This window comes from Mustela lutreola, chromosome 11, assembly GCF_030435805.1.
Source record: "Mustela lutreola isolate mMusLut2 chromosome 11, mMusLut2.pri, whole genome shotgun sequence".
NCBI classification, from domain to species: domain Eukaryota; kingdom Metazoa; phylum Chordata; class Mammalia; order Carnivora; family Mustelidae; genus Mustela; species Mustela lutreola.
In genome coordinates this window covers 83915223-83939080 of record NC_081300.1, presented here as the reverse complement: position 1 = coordinate 83939080, position 23858 = coordinate 83915223, and the positions used below count along the sequence as shown (strand labels likewise).

Here is a 23858-nt window from a genome sequence, read left to right as displayed (position 1 = left end):
CACGTATTTTTACTTGTCACTATTTTTTAAAGTTCCCCGCCCCCAACCATTTAAGTACATAAAAAACCATCCTTAACTTGTGGGCTCCACAGAAACTTCCAGCAGGGCAGCTTTGGCCTGTGGGCCTCAGTTTGCCACATCTGCCTTAACACCTTAAATGGTCACTCTGGTCTTTGTGTTGAGAAGAGATTAAAGCAGGGAGCAGGGAGCAGGGAGCTTGGTTCGGAAGATGTGATAGCACATTTTATGGTGATAGTACATTTTATGTCAATTTTATTGGGCCCTAGGGTATCTAGAGCATTTGGGCAAATATCCTGGGCTCGTCTGTGAGGGTGTTTCCAGATACTAACATTTGAATCCCTAGACTGAGGAAAGCAAATTGCCCTTCAGTGTGGGTGGGCCCCACCCAATCAGGTGAAGGCCAGAAAAGAACAAAAATGGGTAGTTAAGTGAACTCCTTGCCTGCATACACTTAAGTACTGGTTTTTTCCACTGCCTTTGGACTCAAATGGAAACATCGCGTCTCCTGGGTCACCATCTTGCTGACAGGAGACCTTGGGACTTATCAGTCTCCCTAACCAAGAGCCAGTTCCTTATCATGAATCTCTTTGTATGTACATATCCTATTGGTTCTGTCTCTCTGGCGAACTCTAGCACAGAAGCTAGTACACATTACAGATGACAGGGACAAGGACTAGTGGGTTGACAGCAGCAGTGTGAGAAGCATCTGGCGTATGTGCGTATCATGAAGCTCCAAGCCACACAAGTAGCTGACAGTCCATGGTGGCATAGGAGAAAGGAGATGGGAATCAGGTGGGGTGGGAGGCAGGGAGCAAGTCAAGTGGGCTCTCATGGAGGAGGCTGAAAAGCATGGACTTCATCCTGGAGATAAGGGGAACCACTTGTGTCCCCCTCAGAGATTTTGACAGATTGTTCTAGAAACCATTACTCTGGAAGCAAAAAAAGGGAAGGTGGGTGGGGGGTAGAGGAACCAGCTACAAGGCTGTTCAGACAATGGTCTGTTCTCTCTACAAGGGGAAGTTTCTGGCAGGTGCCCAGACAGCTATATGGAATTCACCGGCTTTCCATCTTTTGTGGCATATTCATCCACAGCCCTGAGTAGAAACTGCCACGTTCCTTTTCCTGTTTCAGAGAACTGTAGTTGAGGGGGGCCGTATGCAGTCTCGCAGTTTGTTAACCATGAGGTGCCTTTTCTACCTCTGACAACCCAAGTATCATCTTGGCACGGAAATGAACCTGCAACAATTTCCTGTTGCTTATGGGGCAACTTCCCAGTTCTCTGACCTCTCGGTGCAACCCACAAACTTGGATTTTGTTTCTAAAATATTGGCGGCTGATTTCTTGACCATCAGGGCACACAGCTTCAGTCACACACTGAACACAGCTGGACCACTTGGGTCATTTGCTCGAAGACCATTTTCTCCAGCACTTTCACACCCTCACCGGAAAATGAAGTTATTTACCCGCTGAATCCTGACTCGTGTGTATGGTGGGGGTGGAGAGAAGTAATGACAGCAGGGCTATGATGAGGGCAAGGCCTGCTGCTTGGGCCCAGAGGGGCACCCAGTGGAGGTGAGGCTCCATCCGGCAACCCAGCCCCTCAGCTCCTGCAGCCCCTCGGGGCCCCCAGGCGCCCAGGGTGTGACCGCTTGAAACTAGTCTATTTGCATCACCTGGACTGCAGCGAAGAGACTTCACTTGCGTTGCAACGCACACACCACCCGGCATCCAATGAGCTCCTTCGATTTCCCTCTGCAACACCGATGACTGCTGGTCTTGTTCTACCCAAAGCTTTCATCTCCTATTAGACCTTTGCCTGAATCCTCTCTCCAGCGCTGCTGCAAACCCACCGCTGTCGTCCTTTCCAAAAATATCCAGTCTGAGACCAGTGTGAGAAAGCCTCTTCACTCAAGAGAGCCAAGCGCCCCATGGTTTGACTCACAGATCGTGCTTTCTGCCCTCCTGAGTGAGCACACTCCAGTGATTCACTTGGCCCCTGACCCCAGGCTCCGGGGGCAGCGGGAACAGGCAGAGCTCTCTGGTTACCTGAGCCATACTCCTCAGCCGCACACACCTCCACCCCCCAACCCCCCACTTACTAACTTGGGCCCTTAAAATCGGGTTTTCTTACCTAGCTGCATTAAGTACAATAAAGCTACACTGAGCTGCCGATTCCAGCAGCTTCTCTAAACTCCCCTTTTTCCACATCTCAGCCAACCGAACACACTCGGCAGCCACCCTACCCTTGACTACTTTTGGATCTGGAGCAAATTCTCCCTCCCCACTTCTCCACCTCTTCCAGAAACCTGCCTTCAGGGGACAAAGCTCATTCTGACTAGTGTCACCTAGCAGTCTCCTCAAACCTCTTGCTGACAGGCTGATAGATTGAACTCCTGGGGGCCAGGCAGGCCAGCCGCCAGGGGCCCAACAGCCCACTGGGGAGGTGAGCACACCTCCCCTTCAGATAGAGCAGGCAGCTGGGGCTGAGATGAAGAATATTAAAGTATATTGCTGCATGTCATGTTGGTTGAAAAATCTATTTCCCAGCTTCCATGACCTTACTTTTTTTTAACATTTCAAAAATCTTGTATGATTTGATTTTTACAGAGTCAATCTGGTTTTTCCTTTGTGATTTAAAACATTTCCCCCAGACTAAAATCTAGAGAGAAAAGGACTTATTTTTCTTCTAAACTTGAAAATAAAGTTTCCTTCCATTTAACCACTGACCGTATCAGGAATACACACAGGCGTCGCCGGGCGGCTCTACGGAGTCCCAGCCCCCAGAGCTGCTTCATGTCGCGGCACCACTTCCTTCCCCCATGGATTTAGGGTGCTTTTTTCAATGTATCACTAACTCATCATTCATACATTAATTTTAACAACTCCTCTCTGGGACTAGGACATTTATGGGAAATACGAAATTCAGTAAAATCTAATAAAATTTACCCACAGTTGGTACCTCCATACAGCAAGACTTGTGTTTTTTCAACACATAAATATACATTGTATATGTACAGACCCTTAAGAGGGCTCGTCAAAAGCGATCAGTCCTGGGCTGGTTAATTAATCAAACCTGCTAAACTAATTTTTCCTCTGCCAATTCTTCTCCTATAGTTTCCTTGGGCAAAATTCCCAGAGGTGAAAACCCTGGGCCAAAAGGTAAGGACCTTGAAGACTTCAGATGTCCCTTGTTACACTGCCCTCTGGAAAGTTGTGCCAATAAGCATACACCCCCTCCAGCCTCAAAGATAAGGGCTTTAACAAAGGGCACTGTCCAGTACTGCCTGTCTGAAGGAGGGAAGGGTGTGTCCTTGGCCATGACTCACGTTCAAGCCCACTGATGGCTTCATGATATTCTAACGTGCTAGCAGAAAGAGAAGGGCCACTTAAAGTTAACAGATTCTTAAGAGCCAACAAGAAGTTTTTCTGGACACAGGACACCAAGAACAGCAAGGGAAGTAGCCTTTAGAAAAACAGAAGTCCTCCCTCAGTGGGGCCTGGCTGGCTGTCTGGGGCTGATATGGTGACCTTTAGGTCTTCTGGCATAGAAGTAAGGCAGCTGAAGTGAGAGGAAGATGGTCGTCTACACCGCGCACACGTGTCTGGCCCCTGGCCGTGGGCATCCTGGAGGGGCACAGACAGCATCTGCCAGCTCAACTTCCTGCAGCCACGCACGGGCTGACCATGAAGCCGGCTGCCGTCCTCCTCACAGAGGACAGCAACTTCAGGAGAACACACTTGGGGAGGGGAGCTTTGTGCCATTCACTCTTGTTCACAGACCTTTGGAAAAACCAAAGGGTGGGTGATTCCTTGCTACCATCACTGAAATGTCATGAGATGCTATTTTGCTGTAAAAAGGGAAGCTAAAAAGGCCATGAAGTTCAAATGACCCTGAAACCCTCTGCTGGAATAAAAAAATCACAGCTAAGCCGAGGGCCGTACTTGTACTAAAGAAAGCAATGCTTTCAAAGGCACGGTCGGGGACTCAGCTGGTCGCAGTCACACTGTGAGCCAAGCACAGTGGCGAGGGCTCAGCTGGTCGCAGTCACACTGTGAGCCAAGCGCAGTGGCGAGGGCTCTCTGTGCGGCCAGGTGCAGGTATCTCTCTTCCAAGTGACGTGGCATTTGTATCCTTCCTTCAAAGCAGGGAAAGGGATGCCTCAAGATGAGATCATCTTCCCCAGATCCCACCCCTGGTAAAAGCTGGAGGCCTGCTAGAACCCGGCACAGAGCCCTCACTCTGCTATACCCCACTCGACCTCCCCCTGTATGGGAGTGCAGCGGTGACCCCACCTCCTCTGTACTCACCCTTAGAGAAGAACAGTTGCCCAGCTGGTTCCACTGAGTCACAGAGGCTGTGAGCTGCCTCAGAGACAGCTGGGATGTGAAATAAACACGGACACCATTTTGTAATCAATGACTTTTATCTTTGAAAATGGAAGCAAGTGTTTTGACAGAATACTATGGCTGCTCTATAAGAGCCGATCTAGGAGTAATTCACTGGTTTTCCTCTGGGATAGCACGGCTTTAAAAAGAAGGGGGAAGAAAAGGAAAAGACACAACAGGAAGAATAATCCACAAAGCTTCAGGCGCCGACTCCAAGCCTGGCTGGGCATCCGTTCATTAAATAAGTCACAAGCTACACACTAAGATCAGGGTAATTTCTCCTTGCCCTCTGTCTTCTCTTTGAACCACATTTGCTATGGTGTTCCACCACCATCAACAGTTTCCTTTACTTAATTTGGTATCAGAACCTTAAAACATTTCTCAATCTTAAAAATGAAGGTCCTCAAGATTACGTTGATAAAGAAGCATGTACAGGTTTGAGTATAAGTCACTGTGATTACTGCTTTCCTTACATCTCATTATCCACTCCAATATTTTACACACACACACACACACACACACACACACACACACACACACACACAAACATTCAGAAGTTGTGGAGACAGCAATCCCAATACTGGGTAAAAACACGGTACTTGTCCTACAGGGACATTAGCCCCAGCTCGGCTGTGCATTCCAACCCAATGTCGCCACACTCCACCTCCATCCTGGCTCCGTTACAGATGCTCCCTTGCCAGTCTCATGCCACACCAGGAGGAACAGGAACGAGCGCGCCCCTGGGGAGGCCCACTGGCACTGTATGTTTCGTGTTCAACCACACTCACTCAGCCCTTCCCAGAGATTCCTTAGATCTTGTTCCTCAAGCATGCAAAATGAGAACATGGAAATGGGAGAGAAGTTCAGGATAACTTAGGAATGGAACAGGTCATCAGAACTCAGTCGCTGCATCTGGGGAGCCTCTGTGTGAGCTGGAGGGGCATGGCAGGTTGGTTTGTGTTGAGAGCGTGCGAAAGGACAGGTCTGTACACATTACCGCTACAGCAGAGCCTTGACCCCCTGGTCTTGCATCATTCTAGACCATTCTCCTCACTCTCAATATTCCATAGCGCCCTCCAGCCTCCTCTTAGCTGAATGTGGGGAGGGCTGAAAAGCAGGAGGACAGAAGGACTGGCTGGGGGAGCCCTGAGAGAGGTGGCTGCATCCATGAGACCGCGGGAAGGGCAGGGGCTCCGGTGGTGCAGGGAGAGCTGCTGCTGCCTCCTGTACAGCACAGGGACAGCATGGGATGTGCGGGAGAGCAGAGGATCACGGGGTGGGGGGGTACGCACTCCCCTTCAGTTTCCCTAGGTCTTAGTCCCCTACTGTACTCAAGAGCTAGGCAAGCTGCTGAAATGGGCAAGAGGGAGCACTCCACAGTGGCTTCTGTGGCTTCTTGTCCCCAGCACCCTTGTCAAGTATTGACTGAAACCTGAAACATGATGTTTAAAGTGATTAATGCAATAGATTCTATGTGTGTAACAAAACTGGAGAAACACATGCTAGTTTAGGTTAGATTATAATCATCTGAAGCACAGGATAACCAAGAAGTGAAATTCCATTCTGGTACAACCACCCAATTTCTAGAAAAGAGAAAGGAAAGAAAGGAAGCAATACAATAGGAGCTTTTTTGATCAGAGACTCCATTAAAGGAGAGGGTGGTGATGCGAACCCACGTGATTTTTCAAGTCTTCCTTCTGTAGTCATGAGGATGACCAGGTTTGTGCTGCAAACGAGCCAGCACCATGTGGCTACTGCTCTGATTGTTCTCAGATGAATGTGTATACAAAATAATATCTTCATTTAGTTTATAAACATACACAGTGCTGTCCCTTTCAAATTAAGGAAAAAAAAACCACACACAAATACTGCAAAGTAGCAAAATACAAGGGGGAAAAAAAGCTACTTTTGGTTTTGGCAACATTAAAAAAAAAGAAATACAAAAAGCAATGTGGCATTGGTCCCTGTTTATAAAAAAAAAAAGGTACTTGGGCACGACACTGAATCAGAATTGGTTGGTTTTCTAAAATTCAGAGTATCTGGGATTTTAAAAGTAGCACTTTTGTCTTTTAAAAGTTCGACAAGTCACATAACACTTAAAACATCAAAAAAGCTTTCTGATAAAAAGCTCAGCTTTTAAATCACATTTTGTTTCTGCAAATTTGGGAGACGAATTGCGTTCTTACTGGAATGTGGCCTATCGCTGGTTGATAAATGTGACACGGAATGTCCTCCGAATGGCAGTGCCTCCCTTTTGCCCTCCCTGGGACCACGCCAACAACCAGCTACCAAGCACAAGTTCCTGCTCCCATTTTGGGGGTTGGGGGTAGACCTTCAGGCTGCGATCTTCGCCATCTGCTGTTCTAACTTGGAAATGCGCTCATCTTGATTGCAGATTGTGTCTTTTATAGATTTGATCTCTTTTAAAATCTCATCCAACTTGGCTTCGTTTTGCTAAGGAAACCAGAAAAGACGGTGGGGTGGAGAGACAAGAGGTTACTAAAACACAGTAAACAAACCTTACCACAGTTGAGAATTTATAAGGCATACAATCTCATTTTCTACTTTGGAAGTGGCAAGCCACAGGCACCAAACTGGGCCTTCCAAGAGAAGGCCACCTGTCAGCTAGTCAGTCCACCTGCCGCCCACAGCAGAACCAGGTTCCCAGAGCGCTGCACCCATTCCCTGTGCCTGGGCACTTACCTGCACTGAGACTCAGGACATAAACTGTGGGACAGGACTAATCCTTCCAGGGCTGCCCCACAGCCGAACCACCCCATGCAATGTCATGAGTAAATTCTTTCTTTCTTTCTTTCTTTTTTTATTTTTGAAGATTTTATTTATCTATTTGACAGAGAGAAACACTGCAAGAGAGAGAACACAAGCAGAGGGAGTGGGAGAGGGAGAAGCAGGCTTCCCACTGAGCAGGGAGCCCGAAAAAAGGCCAGATCCCAGGACCCTGGGATCACAACCCAAGCTGAAGGCAGATGCTTAATGACTGAGCCACCATAAGGAGTAAAATCTATGTGACCTGGGTCAGAGGTGAAGCTACAGAGCTCCTACCATCTCCCAGGAAGGGTCCTTCTTAGGAGCTAAACCCCCTGCCCTGCTTGCTAGAACTCTTCTGAAGAGGACTCAGTCTGTCCCAGGTGGAGGTGATTCATTTGGAAACCCTGCAAGCCATAGCACCTCACGTGGTTTCCTCAGTCACGGCCAAAGCAGCAGCTCCTCCAGGCACCTTGGCTCTTCATTCCACACACCTTCTTACTGACAACTCACTGCCCTTCCTAGGGCTCCCTGGGATCCTGCTCTACTCTCACCAACTCCCCACGCACACCCTGGCCTCCCTAGCTAGACCCTGTTCTCCCCCAACAGCAGCAGCACCCCCCAGGGGCCATGCGGGTCTCCTACATCAAGCTCTGGGTTCCCACCACTCCACTGAAATGGTTCTTGCCAAGAGGCCCAAGATCATCTTTGCTGCTAAGTCTTACTCACCACCAGATGCTTCTCTCCGTAACACCGAGTACCCCTGAACCCTCTCACCACGTTTTCCCCTTCCTGGGACCTTCTCTTCCCAGCACCTGCAGCCCCACACTCTTGTGTTTCATTTCTACCCCAATAAGACATCAATGTAAACATGGGGGAGAAACAGTTAAGAAAATACCCAAGCAGGGACACCTAGTGGCTCAGTCAGTTAAGTGTCTGCCTTCCGCTCAGGTCATGATCCCAGGGTCCTGGGATGGAGCCCCCCCACATCGGGTTCTCTGCTCAGCAGGGAGCCTGCTTCCTCCTCTCTCTCTGCCTGCCTTTCTGCCTACTTGTGATTTCACTCTCTCTCTCCCTCTGTCAAATAAATAAATAAATAAATCTTTAAAAAAAAAAAAAAAAAAAAACAACCTTTAAAAAAATAAATAAAAGCCCTGAGCCAGCCAAGCTCACTCTCCAGCTCCTGCAGTCCTTACCACACTAGCCGTGTCTGGGGTTTTCTTGGCGACACTGATCAGGTCACACTTCTTATTTGCAGTGGGCTTGCTATCCAGAATGTTCTTCTTGACCACCTTGAGATCCCGGTTTTTGCCAGGAATGTATCCATGCTTTAAGGAGATGAGGACGGGATCCGCATTTTTCCCCTCAAACCACTCCTCTGCCTCCAGTGCTGCTTCAGGCCCCGCTGTGTCAGGATACAGGTCATCTTGGAAAAGGTCAGACTACAGAGACATTTTGGGAAAATCCTTAGGAAGACAGCCCTGGAATTTTAAAAATCTTTTTAAACATGAATTGCCTAGGAAACTGGGCACTTACCTTCCTGGGAACAGTCATGATAATAGGCTCACACTTCCTCTCATGAAGTTTGAAGAATCTTCAAGGGGGAAATAAAGGCAAAGTTGTATTAAGTGAAACAGGAGGCCAGATAACAGGCTTCCTGACCAAAAACTAATCTTCTACATTGCTGTATGGGATACAAAATGCTTTGCCAATCACCTTAGCAGATCTACCAGGGGAACAGGTACATTTTGTGTTCCTATTTTCCAGATGAAATGACAGAAGTCAAGAGAAACTGTGCTAGGAAATGGTGGACTAGAAACAAAACCCAGGAGAATTCTGTCTGTGCTTCTGGGGATGGTCCAACCCCAGTCATCTGGGGGCTGACCTGCCAAGGTGGAACCTCCACCACTGACAATGAGTCACTTCTGGAGAAGTCACCAAGTCAGCAGTCAGGAGAGAGCAAACACCCAATATTAGACAGCAACGATCTATGACTTGGAGGCCAGGTCTTCTGCCAACTAGAGGTGACTGAACATCTGTCAACATAAAGAGGATTTTTAAAAAGGAAAACAATCTTAAGATTAAAATTTTGTCATCCAAGTTAACCACATCATGTCTAAAGCTCAAGAAAAAATTGAAATTAAATGTGGGAAGAGTGGGAAGCTCTACAGTCAGCTTGGCAGTAAAAAAAAGACTGCCCTGGGACTGCCAGGCAGCTCAAGGACTGAGAACAGCAGCATGTTCAGCACAGCACCCAGCATCTAACGAATACTCAAGAAACACTTCCTACGTAGGAGGTGTCCTGAATGATTGTGCTTATAGACTTTTAAACTGTTAGATGACAGTAAAATAAAGGCCTTCCCAAATACTGGAGTCAATCTTAAGTTTGGATTCAATCTATTTTGAACCATATTTTGATGAGATTGGTTTATACCATAATTTTGAATTATCTGTGACAGCTTTCCTTCACTAACTCCAGGTATAGAGAGTTAAATGTATTTAAAAAACAAACAAACAAAATACTTAGACTAATTAATATAAAAAGGGACATCTAAAAATTATTTTTATTTTATTTTATTTTATTTTATTTTAATATTTTATTTATTTATTTGACAGAGAGATCACAAGGAGGCAGAGAGGCAGGCAGAGAGAGAAAGAGGAGGAAGCAGGCTCCTGGCTGAGCAGAGAGCCCGATGTGGGGCTCGATCCCAGGACCCTGAGACCATGACCTGAGCTGAAGGCAGAGGCTTTAACCCACTGAGCCACCCAGGTGCCCCTATTTTTATTTTTCAAAGATGTATTACTTATGTGACTAGGACAGCATGGTTAGGCAGATGTCCTTAGACATGCAGTATTGTGGGGCACCTGGGTGGCTTGGTTGGTTAAGTGCCTGACTCTCGACTTTGGCTCAGGTCATGATCTCAGGATCATGAGATTAAGCCCCACGTCAGGCTCTGCACTCAGTGGGGAGTCTGCTTGAGATCTCTGTCTTTCCCTCTGTCTCTCTCTCTTTGCCCCTCCCACGGTATGTGCTCTCTCTCTCTCTAAAATAAATTCTAAAAAAATTAAAAAAAAAAAAAGAAATATAGTTTTCTACAAATGTGCGGTATGACCACAGGCCTGATAGTGCAGTGCTAGTCATTCTGTTGTTTAAAATGGACAGTCATTCATTCATGAGTCTCAGGGACTATCTTTTGTTGACTAGGAGGAGAAAAAGGCCTATCCCCTAGGAAGACCACTAGCGTTATACAATATAAAATTTTGAAAAAACCACAGGGGTAGAGAGGCGGGAATTCTGTAACACAGCTGAACTTCCTGAATCAAGTTAACCCAACACCCAGCTATCAGTCTTTGGCTTCTCTAACAGGATCCACGAGGTCCACAATTCAGTTTGGAACTTGTTTGTCCCCCAACAGGGCAGAAAAACCATCCCTTCTTTCCATCCCAGGGGCAGGCTCTCCCTGCTTGCCTCCCAGGGACACTGGCCACAGCCTCAGCCTGAAGACAAGAGATGAAGGCTACAGTATTTGCGTAAGTCCGCAGTGCGCCTCAGCTAATGGATGCACCACAGGTTATGCAGTCTGAAGACTGGGGAGGGGCACAATTCAAGTAAATGATTTTGAAAGGTTCTTCACTGTTGTAGAAGTCCATGTTCCCGGGCACCTGAGTAGTCTGCCTTCAGCTCAGGTCATGAACTCCCGGTCCTGGGATCAAGCCCTGCATCAGGCTCCCAGCTTAGCTGGAGGTCTGCTTCTCCTCCTCCCTCTGCTACTCCCCCTGCTTGTGCCCTCTCCTGTCTCTCTCTCTCTCTCTCTCTCAAATGAATAAATAAAATCTTCTTAAAAAGTAAATAAAACTCTGTGTTCCTAAGTGTGGGCAGGAAACGAGATACCAAGTCCACGTGACCACAAAGGGCACACAGACTGGCTCCAGGCACGACAGGCAGAGGTACTGCTCTTGTGAAGCAGGCAGCACAGACAATCTGAAGACTTGACCAGACCGACTCTTTACCTGGCAATCTCACATTTGTTAACATCGAGTCCCCTCTTGGGCATGTAGCCCATCCCTCTCTGAGGCTCCTTGCTGCTGAATGTGTTGAGGTAGTGGACGTACGGGGATTCATCTGTGATCTCAAAATAGCGGATACTGCTGTCACCCTATAAGAAATCAGAGACAAGTTCATGCTGAATGTTACTTAAAGCATCTGGTTGAAGTGGGGTCTCTCTCCCCCTAAGCCCCGCATTAACCGGGACTCTGCCTCAGGGGCCATTTGCTTTCTCTTCAGAGGAAGAGGGTATGATGGTTGCTCTTCCTGGCAAAGCACGCCCTCACTTATCAGATGCTAGAACGTCCTTCAAACGGTCTCCTCCGCCTCCTGCTGAAGCCTCGAATTTGACTCCACTGAGCCTAGACACTAAGTCAGAGTCAGGGCAAAAATGTTAACACCTCTGGCCAAGCAACTGCAACTGCAGTTCAACTTCAGAGAACAAACAGAAGTCTGGACTGTGGAGAAGGCAGTGATGGATTCTCATTGGCAACAAAATGGTGTCGTTCACAGACCTGAGGGCACTGACATCGGCCAATCAGATAACTATAAAAAGTAAGATTTTTATAATTCAGAAACATTAAGAATAAACAGCTCTTAAATCATTCTTAATTCATTATTCTTAACTCATAGTAATTCTTAGTTCATAATTAAGATACTCACTAAAACATGAGTATCCTTTAACTTCGGAAGGCAGTGCTCTCTCGTAACCGTGTGTCAAATTCTGTGACACATTTGCTTAGAAAGGTCAGATGTTTCTGAAGATCTGAAGTATATGCTAGTCTCTCCAAGTATAACTAACTGTCACACAATTACACCAACCTGAACAATGAAGGCAAGGCTGCCTGCCAGAAGCAGCATGCTTGGTATGTATGCGTGTGCCTGTGATAGAAATAACCAGGCAGTTTTATGCCCTTGCCTTCAAGGCTCTCATTTTGCATGGTTTCTACTTGTTTCAACGATGTAAATATCTAAAGCAATGGTGAAAAAGCTAAACACAGACTGTTTCCTGCATACTCAAAACAACCTTCCACCTCATGTTAATAATATCTGGGTAACCGCTCCTGTTACTTGTTTTGATGTACTCTATGGCAGCTGTGAACATCTGAAGTAAAATGACTTTCCAGGAAACAGACAAGACCCCAGTTTCTAAGCAACTGATCTATGACTATGTAGAGCATGCTCAGTCAACTATGAGAAGGGAGACATCTCTGGCTTTACCTAGCAAGGGGCCATCTAACAGGTTTGAGGCAAATACATCAACAGCTCCAGTTGCATTAATTCATTTATTTCAACTACAGAAATTCTAAGGAAAACGGAACCTACGAAAGAAGAAGGAACTTTCAGGTTACTGCCCACTAAAAAGAAATCATCATCATCATCAATCTGGCAACACCGTAGTTAGGAAGACTGTAAGGCAGTAAGGTAGGCTTTCTGATTTCAGTGTGGGGTCTTCCTGTAACAAGTGTCACCTTCTGAAAGTAGGCAGACCACATATTTTTCAAGCTCAGGGCCCTAATGCTGAGCTCCAGGAAAAAGAAAAACATCCTGGAGCATCTCTGAGGCCTTCAAAAGCTCCTGCCTACAAAGCACTATTCTCCCTACAAGTCCGCGGCATGTGGCGTAAGGACCTACATGCCAATGGAGGGCTCCTTGGCGGATTTCTGCATTAGATGCAGTGACCTCATTACTCATTCGTCACACCATTACAGAGCAATCTAAAATCCCGGATCCCACGGCACCAGAGGTGAAAGGACAATCAGCGTGTCCTCTTTTTCTCATTAGAGTGCCTGAGCAAAAAAGCTATCCCTGTTAGCATCTGCCCCAGCACCAGAGCCCCATCCCTGCTGCAGTCAGAAGTCCTGAACACAGTATGTTATCACCACACAAATGACAAGTTCAAAGGGTCCAGTCTCAAGACTGAAAACACACCAAAATCACTGGTCCTTATTTTAGCTTAAGACACACACAGAAATCAGAGAAATTAAAATATTAAAATGATATAAGGCACTGTGCATCTACTACATCTCTGAAGGATACTTTTCCTCCTACAAGATTAAATTTAATATCAAACATTAAAATGACTGTTTACCTTTCCACATAAGTAAATGATACTGGTGTCAGGGTCATAGAAGGGCAGCAATACCCCATTGCTAGTGTCCATTTCATGAAGAGCAATTGGTTCTTGCATATTTTTCTGGGAAAAAGATACAAATATATGTATTTGTATACATATACTTTACAAGGGGAATCATTCTTTTATCCCTAATTACGTGAGCAATTTCCTAGAGTAATGAAGCTTTAACAATGCACATATAATATTCATACATGTAAATGCCAACTCAAACACATAAATATCAATTTTCCAACCCACTGAAAACTGTCAATCTGACAACATCAATGTACACACTGGTGTGATTCCATGACAAAGATGAGACAGACGGCCCTTGTCCTTTGTAGCTATTTTCTTTTTCTTTTTACTTTTTAAAAAAAATGTATTTCTTTGGAGTAGGCTCCATGCCCAATGTAGGGCTTGCACTCATGACCCTGAGATCAAGAGTCACACACTCTGAGTCAGGCAGGCACCCTATTTTCTTTTTTAAAAGAAATGTTTCTTATTGCAAATACACATTCTTTGTTAAAAGTTACAGAAAGACCATAAAAATCATCCCATATTCCATAATCCCACAGTCCAGTGGGTAGCAAAAACAATGACCGTTTTTGTCTACTTCCTTCCTTCCAACACACACACACAGAGACTGAGATCATACTGTGTATTCAGTTTTGTTATTTTTTCACTTATGCTATTCTCAACATTTTCTTAAGTATGACTATTTTGATTTAAACATTTGATCAAATTCTTTATAAAATAAAGTTTGGAACTTGTTTCCCAAGTCCCAAACACTGGCTTTTTTGTGCATTCTTTTTTAAAAAATGCAGTCAACACAGACTGCTTGAGAGGATCAAGAACGCATTTTGTAATACATGTAAAGCACTAAGTCTCCGGTGAGGATGAGAATGTCCACCCAATTAAGATCAGCAGAAGTTCAGGTAACTACACTAAGAATCCTGTAATCCATTTACCCACCCAAAGACCTGCTCAGAAAAGAGAGAAAGCTCAAGTGTAAACCAGTGGAAAGGCTGGGAAGGGGCATACCGGATTCCAGAGAGCCAGCTGCCGCTCACTCATGCGGCTGAAACCAGTGGTAAAGACATTCCCGTCAGCCAGAAAGATGGCTCTCATGGGTCTTGCTCCTTCATGTGCTTTCTCTTTCTCCTGGGGGACCAAGAATAATATGCATATTATATTCAAACTGCAAGAAAGGTGAGGTGAGGTGGAGTGGGGTGGGAGAGTGGGGGCTCATACACTAAATCCAACCCATGCTCCCCATGCCATTCAGATTACCAGGCATGCACGTGTGTGTGTGTAAGCTTCCTCCCAAGATGAGAAAACAAAGAGACTATGTAATTTGGCCAAGGTCCCTTAGCTAGTGAGTAAGCAAAAATGCCAGGAGTTGACTCAAAAGCCTCACTCCTTCACCATGCCCTACTGCCAACCCAAGTCCATGCCCTGCAAAAATAAAAAACATGAAAGGACTGCCAGATGTCCATTTCTCAAGAGGATAACCTGGAAGTTGGATATACCCTATGGTTTCCACCAAATTCATTGGACAGAAGGAAGTCTAGTTCAGTTAACCCCCTTCCTTAATTTCATTTGTTCATTGAGAGTGCACTAGTAGTGAGCCCTGGAAGGTTCTGATGGAGAAAGCACTTGGCGCAAAGCCGGGCAAGTCCCCAGAACTCAGTAAGCACTAGTCACAACAGCCAGCTAACTCTTAAGAGGTAAAACTGCCAAAGAACCAGCACCTTCCAGAGTGAGGCAAATGCAGGACCAGAGACCGGGGCTGATGCAAGACATTCTGAGATCCAGCACCTGCTGTTTCAACCCCAGCTCAAGTCCCAAATGCCCACCACCTTCTGTCTGCTGAGGCCTACTGAGTAGCAGAAACTGAAATATTGAGCTAAAGAGAACCTGCGGCATCTCTGTGAGGTACTCTGACGATGGCTGCAGGAAGAGGCGGGGATCTGTATTGAGCACTAAGCCAGGAATGCAGTTAACTGTTTAGGTTAGCTGATCCAGACTTGTGAATTTTCAAGGCCTCTAGTGAACTGATAAAAAATTTGTTTCTTTTTGAAAAATGGTCACCAAGTGAGAGATAAGACTTGTATAAATGCTAGAATGTCCAGCTCTGAAGGGTGGCTGGGAGGCAGAAGCCTATATAAGGCTCTGTGGATTCACGGTCCAGTGTCTGCACACAAGGCTCCGCTGACCAGGGGCAAGGCTTCTATAGCCTGCCTTAATAAGTTCACACTCACTGAAGTGGTACCAAGATGGGGGGTTTTATCCCAAGCATACTTACAGCAATGATCTCTTGTTTCCTAGGATCGATTACTCTCACTTTCTTGTCTTTGGAAGCTGTGCAGATCAGACTGCCATTCCGGTTCCAGCTCACGTTGTAAATCATATCTGAATGCATATCATCCAAGTTTATAAGGGCTTCCCCTGTCCCCACATTCCAGATGATGATGGCATTATCACAGCCTGAAAGCAAGCAAAGCCACACCCCTCAGAGACTAGAAACACCTGTACACCAACACTTGAAAGCTACAAATACAGTGAGGGGGACGTACGCACAGAAAGACAGACACTGATTTTAAGTGGCTCTATTTACTTGCTGTGAGTTAGAAACTCAAGCGACAAAGAAATAAGACATCTATATAAAAGAAATGTGTTAAAGGGAAAACATGGTTTGCTAAGTTTGGGTTCATCTGAAACAAACAAAAAGCAATGGCAAGAGAACTCTAAAATAAAATCCCATGTGTTTTGAGAGTTAGCTGGGGCCAGTGGACCCCATGTGATCTTAAGCTTCCCTTTTCTAGTATAACCAACATCAGAATGAATACAGCTTACTTCTTCTCCAGCAGAACTAAAAATAAAGAGTTTAAATACCTGTGTAGAACATGCAACAAAAATGTGAGACAAGCGGGTTATTCAGATCAGTAATACTATAAACATGGTCTTATATCAAAGCATGGCAAATCAAGTAAGCGGAAGGGAAATGCATGTGCTCACAACAGGTCTTTATCTTTAAAAGGGGAGAGAAAGAGGTCAAGATCAATGTCCAAAATGTCATCAAGCAGGTGTGTGGATTCAGAAGCTGATCCCTGAAGAGGCCACAGTGCTGATGCAGCCACACCTCTCTGCTCACTGACTCCACTTTCCTTCAGGCATCAGGCGCCAAGGCCCCTTTATTTTATTCATTCATTCATTCATTTATAAAGATTGATTTATTTTACAGAAGGGGTGAGGAAGGGTAGGTGGGAAGAGAGAATCTCAAGCAGGCTCCCTGCCGAGTGGGGAGCCCGATGAGGGACTCAATGCCAAGACCCTTGGACCATGCTCAACTGATTTAGCCACCTAGGTGACTCACCCAAGACTCCTTAAAAAGCAGGTGCCATTTGTTCCTTCCAGGACAAGGAGGAAGCAAAATAAGGGATGGATATCCTGAAGATAAATTCTTGCCAATAAGCCAATTTTGTAAGCACTTCAAAAAAAAAAAAAAAAAAAAGTAGCCACTGATAACCAGACACCTAAATTGTCTGTGGGCTAGAAACAGGAGACTGGGGGGAGGGGGGAAGCCTGCGCAACAGTAAAGCTGCAGCTGAACCCTGGGGTGAGATTTGACCCTTCCTTTGCCTTGTGCACCAGAGGCAAATGTGTAACTTCAGCCACCATGAATGGATCATGTAGTCGTAAAATATGCACAACACTGCCATCAACCGTTCTCCTTTGCCTGTGAAAGGCAGAATGGGGATCAGTCAGCTGATGTTCGACTTTGATGACAAGGGGCTGCAGAAAAATTTCCACGATGGAATTCCACCTCTGGAACTATTTTATCTCCTTATCAGACTGAGTAGAACATCAGGAGGGTTCCCAGGTAGAGTCACTTGTGATTTTAACTAAAAAGAGAGTTTTAGATAGCATCTTTTTTGAACAGTAGCCCTTGGTTTCAATAGGTACCTGGTGTTTTTTAACTTTCCTTATTATACCATAAACACCCTCTATTCCTAGTTAAAAACTCAACTATCCCTTTCCTTTTTACTGGTGAGGGGAAAGATTTTTAAAATTTTACTAACATTTGGGGTGCCTGGGTGGCTCAGTGGGTTAAAACCTCTGCCTTCCGCTCTGGTCGTGGTCCCAGGGTCCTGGGATTGAGCCCCACATCAGGCTCTCTGCTCAGCAGGGAGCCTGCTTCCTCATCTCTCTTGCTTTGCCTGCCTCTCTGCCTACTTGTGATCTCTATTTGTCAAATAAGTAAATAAAATCTTAAAAAAAAAATTCTACTAACATTAGTACTCCTTTTTTTTTATAAATCAATTTTATTATGGTATCATTTACATACAATCCAATGCACCCATTTTAAAAGTACATATTTGCTAGATTCTGACAAATTCTGACATTTTAAAAGTAACATTTGGGGGGCGCCTGGGTGTCTCAGTGGGTTGAGCCTCTGCCTTAAGCTCATGTCATGATCTCAGGGTCCTGGGATGGAGCCCCCATTGGGCTCTCTGCTCAGCGGGGAGCCTGCTCCCTCCTCTCTCTCTGCCTGCCTCTCTGCCTACTTGTGATCTCACTGTCAAATAAATAAATAAAATCTAAAAAAAATAAAATAAAGGTATACATTTGCTAAATTCTGACAAATGTATATATTCATGCAGCCACCATCACAATCAAGATACACAACATTTCTACCACCCCATGAGGCTCACTTGTGACTTTTGTATTGCTTCTATAAAAGATAAAATCTCAAACTGCAGACAGAGGACAAGATTTCTATAGGATAACACTTGGAAACTACTCAAGTGGCAAAGCAAGAGGAACACTAAATCCTGATTCAAGGGTTCACTGCAACGCTGATCAACAGTGTAAAAAAAAAACCCCAGAAAATGTCAATGTCCCGAAATAGAGGCCTAATTAAATAAATGAAGGTATCCAGACAAGGGACTATTAATGGCGGTGTTAAAAATAACACAGGAATGGGCGTCTGGGTAGCTCAGTCAGTTAAGCACCTGCCTTCAGCTCAGGTCACAATCACAGATTCCTGGGATTGAGCCCTGCATCAAGGTCCCTGCTCAGTGGGAAGTCTGTTTCTCCCTCTGACCCTCATCCTGCTCTCGAGCTCTCGAGCTCTCAAATAAATAAACAAAATCTTAAAAAAAAAAAAAAAAATCACAGGAATAACATTTAATGACACACAAACAGGACCAGGACACGACTAAGCACAGAAAGCAGGTCACATGTAAAGTTTCTGAACCCATCTTTGTAGGTAAAATCATCTATGTGCACATCTATGTGCATGAAAGTATCTTCTGGAAAGAAATATCAATGATGATATTCTGGGTGGTAGCTGGATTACAAATGATTTTATTTTCTCCTTTTTAACAGAAGGAGGAGATTTGCCTAACAAGATCTGCCTGAAGTTGGCAATAACATTCAGAGCTGGTACCCCAGGTTCCTACCAGGGATCCTCCTGCTATAAAAGGAGTAAACTAAAACTGTGGTCCAGGAAAGGCCCCAACAGGAGCCATGAATCTGCTGGAATGTTAGGTAAGAATGTATCTTTTCATTTCTCTGGGGAAGAAGTCTTGAGTCAGACTACCCAAGTAGCTTTCAACACATAGCTGTGTGTATGTGGGCAGCGGGGCTGGAGAGCCACCACATCTCAGCCCCTCATCATCGATTCCCAGTGCGCTGCCTCAGATGTGCACAGCACACATCAAAACACTGGTTACTGTTCTCTCCTACCTGCGCTAAGAAGGACATTGCGGGCAGTCGGATGCCAGGCCACAATGCCGACTCTCTTCGAGTGGCCTTCTAAAATCACCACAGGTTCGGTCAGGGAAAGGGTAAGTCCATTTTCTGGGATCTGCCACACCTGTTGGGAAAGAAAGCAAGAGGGATTGTGAGGGATGATCTTTCATTGTCACCTTTCCTGTGACCATCCAGTTTGCTGACCTGCTCTGTATAAACAGAACACACACTGGTTTTTGGATGAAAGATCCAAAGAATACTGTACACTGACTATGCAGGTTTTTAAAAAATGGAGTAGAATATTAAAGATCAGAACACCCGTCAGGCCTACAAAATGTTGCTTCTCCACTTGTACTTAATAGTTGAGATTTTATTTTATTTTATTTTATTTTTTTTTTAAAAGATTTTATTTATTATTTGACAGAGAGAGATCACAAGTAGGCAGAGAGGCAGGCAGAGAGAGAGAGGAGGAAGCAGGCTCCCTGCTGAGCAGAGAGCCCGATGCGGGACTCGATCCCAGGACCCTGAGATCATGACCTGAGCCGAAGGCAGCGGCTTAACCCACTGAGCCACCCAGGTGCCCCGAGATTTTATTTTAAATTCCCTGTTAAATTCAAAACTCTCCAGTTAGAAGCACGGAAGGAAAAACAACAACAACATCAATGAAAGAAGAATAGGAAACAAGTGAAGCACCCATGAGAAGCAGCACTGGGATGACAGCTCCCAGTGAGGCCAGGGTTCTGAGGGGAGAGCAAACTCCACCCACCAGGGCTCCTAAGGGACGGTGTCATTTTTAAAACACCATGTTTTCTGTGATTTCACATTTGGAAAATACAAATATACCTAATAACTCTGTAATATCTAACACAGAAAAATCTTACAAAGAAAAAAATAAACCGGCCTCATCAAAATTAAAAACTCTGCCTTTCAAAGAACACAAAACAGTGAAAAAGAATGTATTAAAAAACTCTTAACGAATCAATAATGAAAGGAAAATAACCCAATTTTTTAAATGGGCAAGGGATTTAAATAGAATATTTCTTCAAGAAGGATATACAGATAGTTTAAAGGCACATGAAAACATGCTTGTCATTATTAGTCATTAGGGAAACGCAAAGCTAAACCACAATAAAACATCAGTTCATACCCAAGGGGAGGCTATAATCAAAAGACAGACAGTGAGTGCTGGTGAAGATGAGGGGCAATCAGAACCCCCTACACCACTGGTAGGAATGTAAAATGGTGTGGCTGCTTTGGAAAAGTCTGGCAGTTCTCAAATGTTAAAACATAGAGTTACTATGTGGCCCAGCAATATCACTCCCAAGGTAATGCAAGAGAAATGAAAATACATATCCACACAAAAATCTGTACATAAATGTTCACAGCAGCATTATTCATGAATGCCAAAATGCAGAAACAACCCAAAGGTCCAGCAACTGAGAAACGGATGAACAAAATGTGATATAGCTATACAGGGGGAATACTACTTGTCCATGAGAAGAAACTAAATACTGATTCATGCTAAAACATGGATGAAGCTTGAAAATATAATGCTAAATAAAAAAAAGCTAATTCCAAAAGACCACATATTACAAGATTCTGTGTATATGAAATGTCCAGAACAGAAAAATACACAGAAATAGAAAGTAGATTAGTGGTTGCTTAGTGCTAGTGACTCAGAGGTAGGGATAGCTAAGGGTTACAGAGTGTCTTTTTGAGGTGATGAAATGTGCTAAAATTGTCTCCTCTGATGGTTTTATGTATCTGTGAATAAACTAAGACCTTAAATTGTACACTTTAAGTGGGTGACCTGTATGTGAATTATAGTTCAATGAAGCAGTTTTAAAAATCCTCTTGACTGGTGAAGACACACACAAGATTCATTGTATCTTAACTGGGAACATGCCTGGGTAGCAGAGGGGGATTGGGATGGGAAAAGCATTAGACGGAAGGGACAAAAGACTTTGACAGTGTTAAGAGACACCCTCTAAGAAGAAAGAAACGAGACACCACTAAGTGAGTAGCACTAAGAATCCTGTAGAAAAGGCATTAAGTAATATTTAAGTTTGTGAAAAGGCTAAAGTTTAAAATAACTATCTTCTTTTATATGGAGATTAAAACACATTAATATATCTAAAATATATTATATATTAAAATAAATTATATTATATATAAAAATATATTATGTATTATATAAAATATTATAATAATATTAAAATATATTATAGTATAAAATATATTTAAAACAATTCAAATGTTTTAAGTAATATATTAAAATAAGTAAATTTAGGGGCGCCTGGGTGGCTCAGTCAGTTAAAGCCTCTGCCTTCGGCTCAGGTCATGATCCCAAAGTCCTGGGATCGAGCCCCACATCGGACTCTCTGCTCAGCCGGGAGCCTGCTTCCTCTTCTCTCTTTGTCTGCCTCTCTGCCTACTTGTGATCTCTGTCAAATAAATAAATAAAATCTTAAAAAAAAAAAAAAAAGTAAATTTACCACCAAAGATTTTAAGGAACTAGTTTGTGAAAAATTTAGAACTTGCCAGTGAACAATCATGCTCAACAGTGGAACAAGTGAGAAACAGAATTTTCCTTTGTTGGGGATTTTTAAGGAGACAAACAACTGTCTGTTTTCAACTGCTTAGGGAAGGCAGAGATCTGGATTAGATGAGTGTTTAAGGTTCAGCTCAGTTCTGCTGTCCTGCAAAAAATTAGAAGAAAAAGTCTGCCATCCTCAAGAATGGGAAAAAGTCACAAATTAAGTGATCTTTCATTCTTACAGCTAATTCTGCCCAGGCTAACTATAATCCCTTATGCCAATCATGGCAAAACAAATGTGCCTTCTAAGGGCCCAAGTCTAGACGTCACCTGATTTCCCTTGAACCCTCATCATTCAGCAAATTTTAAACAATGCAGTTGTGAACAAGGACAGAGGGCAAAAGAAAACCTACCTTGCCTCTCTCCAACAGACAGACTGACCCGTGTCTCTCTTCCCTAGGGGTGTGAGCATCTGCTTACCACCCCCAGCATCGGGAGGTTTACTTTCATCCTGATACACACCCTTTACTTTTAGTGAAGGGTTTATGATTAGTCAAACGACTCCAAATTGAACTTAACTATCTGAATATAGAACAGGTCTTGGGTTTTTGTTTGTTTGTTTGTTTTAACAGAAAGAACAGAAAACTGATTTGATCAAAGCCTAAAGTCACAGAGAAACTATTATGAAATGGGATTTTAGTGACTCAACAGGAAATGCATTTTCCAAACCGAATTCTGACCGGGGCTTAGAACTGGAGGAGTGGTAGCACCACCTGCCATCTCCAGATGGCACCACAACCATGGGCTGCTGGCTGCTCTTACAAGGACCAGAAACCTCTGCACCCTGTATTTGACTCTGACCAGAATGAAATACTGTGCTTTCTAAATCCCTAATGAAGCGTGAAGTGAGGGAAGTCTTTGTTAATAGTCAGCATTGCCAATCTTAAATATGAGGGCAGAAGCAGAGCCCATAATGGGACTTTACCTTTTCCTATCTCCTTCCTCATCCATGTTTTCCTTGGATTGCAAGGAAATTTTAATGATGGAGCAAAAACAATCATAATGTAATTTTTTAAATGAGGAAATTCTGTTCCTTTTTTAATCTCACCTTGCAGATTCAATGGTTTCTAACCCATTTTACCACCTCAGTCACTCATTCACACAGCGCATCTCTTCAGTAGCCTCTATCAGGCAGGCCTATTACCAGGCAAGAGGGGAAGGGGTGACTACACACAGGCTCTGCAGTTGAGGGGCTTACTAACAAAAAGCAGAGATTTCTAAGAGACCAAAAATCAAAGGCCAGTGGTATGATGTAGAAGGTTGTGCCATGGGCTCCAGAGCCAAACAGACCCTGGGTTCAAATCCTGCCTGGGACACTTACAGCGATGATCTTGGACAAACAACTTAATGTCACTGCACAGAAGAAACGAATACTTACACTTTCTAGGCCTGCTGTGGGAGTTACATGAGTTTGTAAGCCCTAGAACGGTGCCTGGCATACAGTCAGAGACAGAACAGTATAGTGGTTAAGAACATGGGACTCCAGAACTAGAACAGACTGCCCAGTTCCTGATTCAGCCCCGTATCAGCTACATAACCTTGAAGACATTGACCTAAATTTTCTGAGCTTTACGATTTCTTCATCTATAGAATGGGAAAAAAGGAATCTGCTTTCAATACATGTTGTTTTGAGAAGCAATGTGGCAGTAAGAATCTAAGTATTTAGAATAATGCCTGTCATAAGGCAGGCTCTTCCTAAGTGTTAACTATTGCTACTGCCTGTATTATGTGCCAGGAAACCAGAGTATGTAACCAAAGCTACACAGGTGTAAGACAAGGACTGCACAAAAATGCCAAGTGTCATGAAGTGACCTTCTTGCTCTCCAGTCTGGTGCATCCAGGAAGACTCTGAGGGATGGCCTCTAACAAGGAACAGGAGTTAGGTGACAGGAAGAAGAGGAAAGAAAGAAGGAGTAACACAGACCTGAGGATTTACAGTGGGAGGTGTCAGTGACTAGAAAAGTCTGTGAAACTAAATGAAAAGATGACGGAACTCTTGACTTCACTGGTAAATAAAGGTGGTGGTGTTCTGCACTGTGGACTGTGGAAAAGGGCTGAAGACCCGTAAACTCTTCCACATAAAGCATGCACACTGCTTGGCTGGTGCGCACTGGCCCTACTCACAGGCCTGTCATTATGTGGCTCTCTGCCCTTCGGAGGGTTGTCTGAGG

General features: G+C 44.4%; 1 protein-coding gene across 2 annotated transcripts in view; it reads right to left on the bottom strand.

Moving 5' to 3' along the window:
• Window positions 1-4426: 4426 nt before the first annotated feature.
• Window positions 4427-23858, bottom strand: part of CORO1C (coronin 1C) — a 75155-nt gene continuing 55723 nt past the window's right edge. For both annotated transcript variants that reach the window (XM_059139187.1, XM_059139188.1), the window contains exons 4-11: window positions 19086-19215; window positions 15640-15821; window positions 14376-14495; window positions 13311-13415; window positions 11185-11330; window positions 8710-8767; window positions 8370-8615; window positions 4427-6861 (exon numbers count right to left, since the gene is read on the bottom strand). In XM_059139187.1, coding sequence (XP_058995170.1) covers window positions 6742-6861; window positions 8370-8615; window positions 8710-8767; window positions 11185-11330; window positions 13311-13415; window positions 14376-14495; window positions 15640-15821; window positions 19086-19215 — 1107 coding nt within the window. In that variant the 3' untranslated portion in view covers window positions 4427-6741. The remainder of the gene's footprint in view (window positions 6862-8369; window positions 8616-8709; window positions 8768-11184; window positions 11331-13310; window positions 13416-14375; window positions 14496-15639; window positions 15822-19085; window positions 19216-23858) is intronic.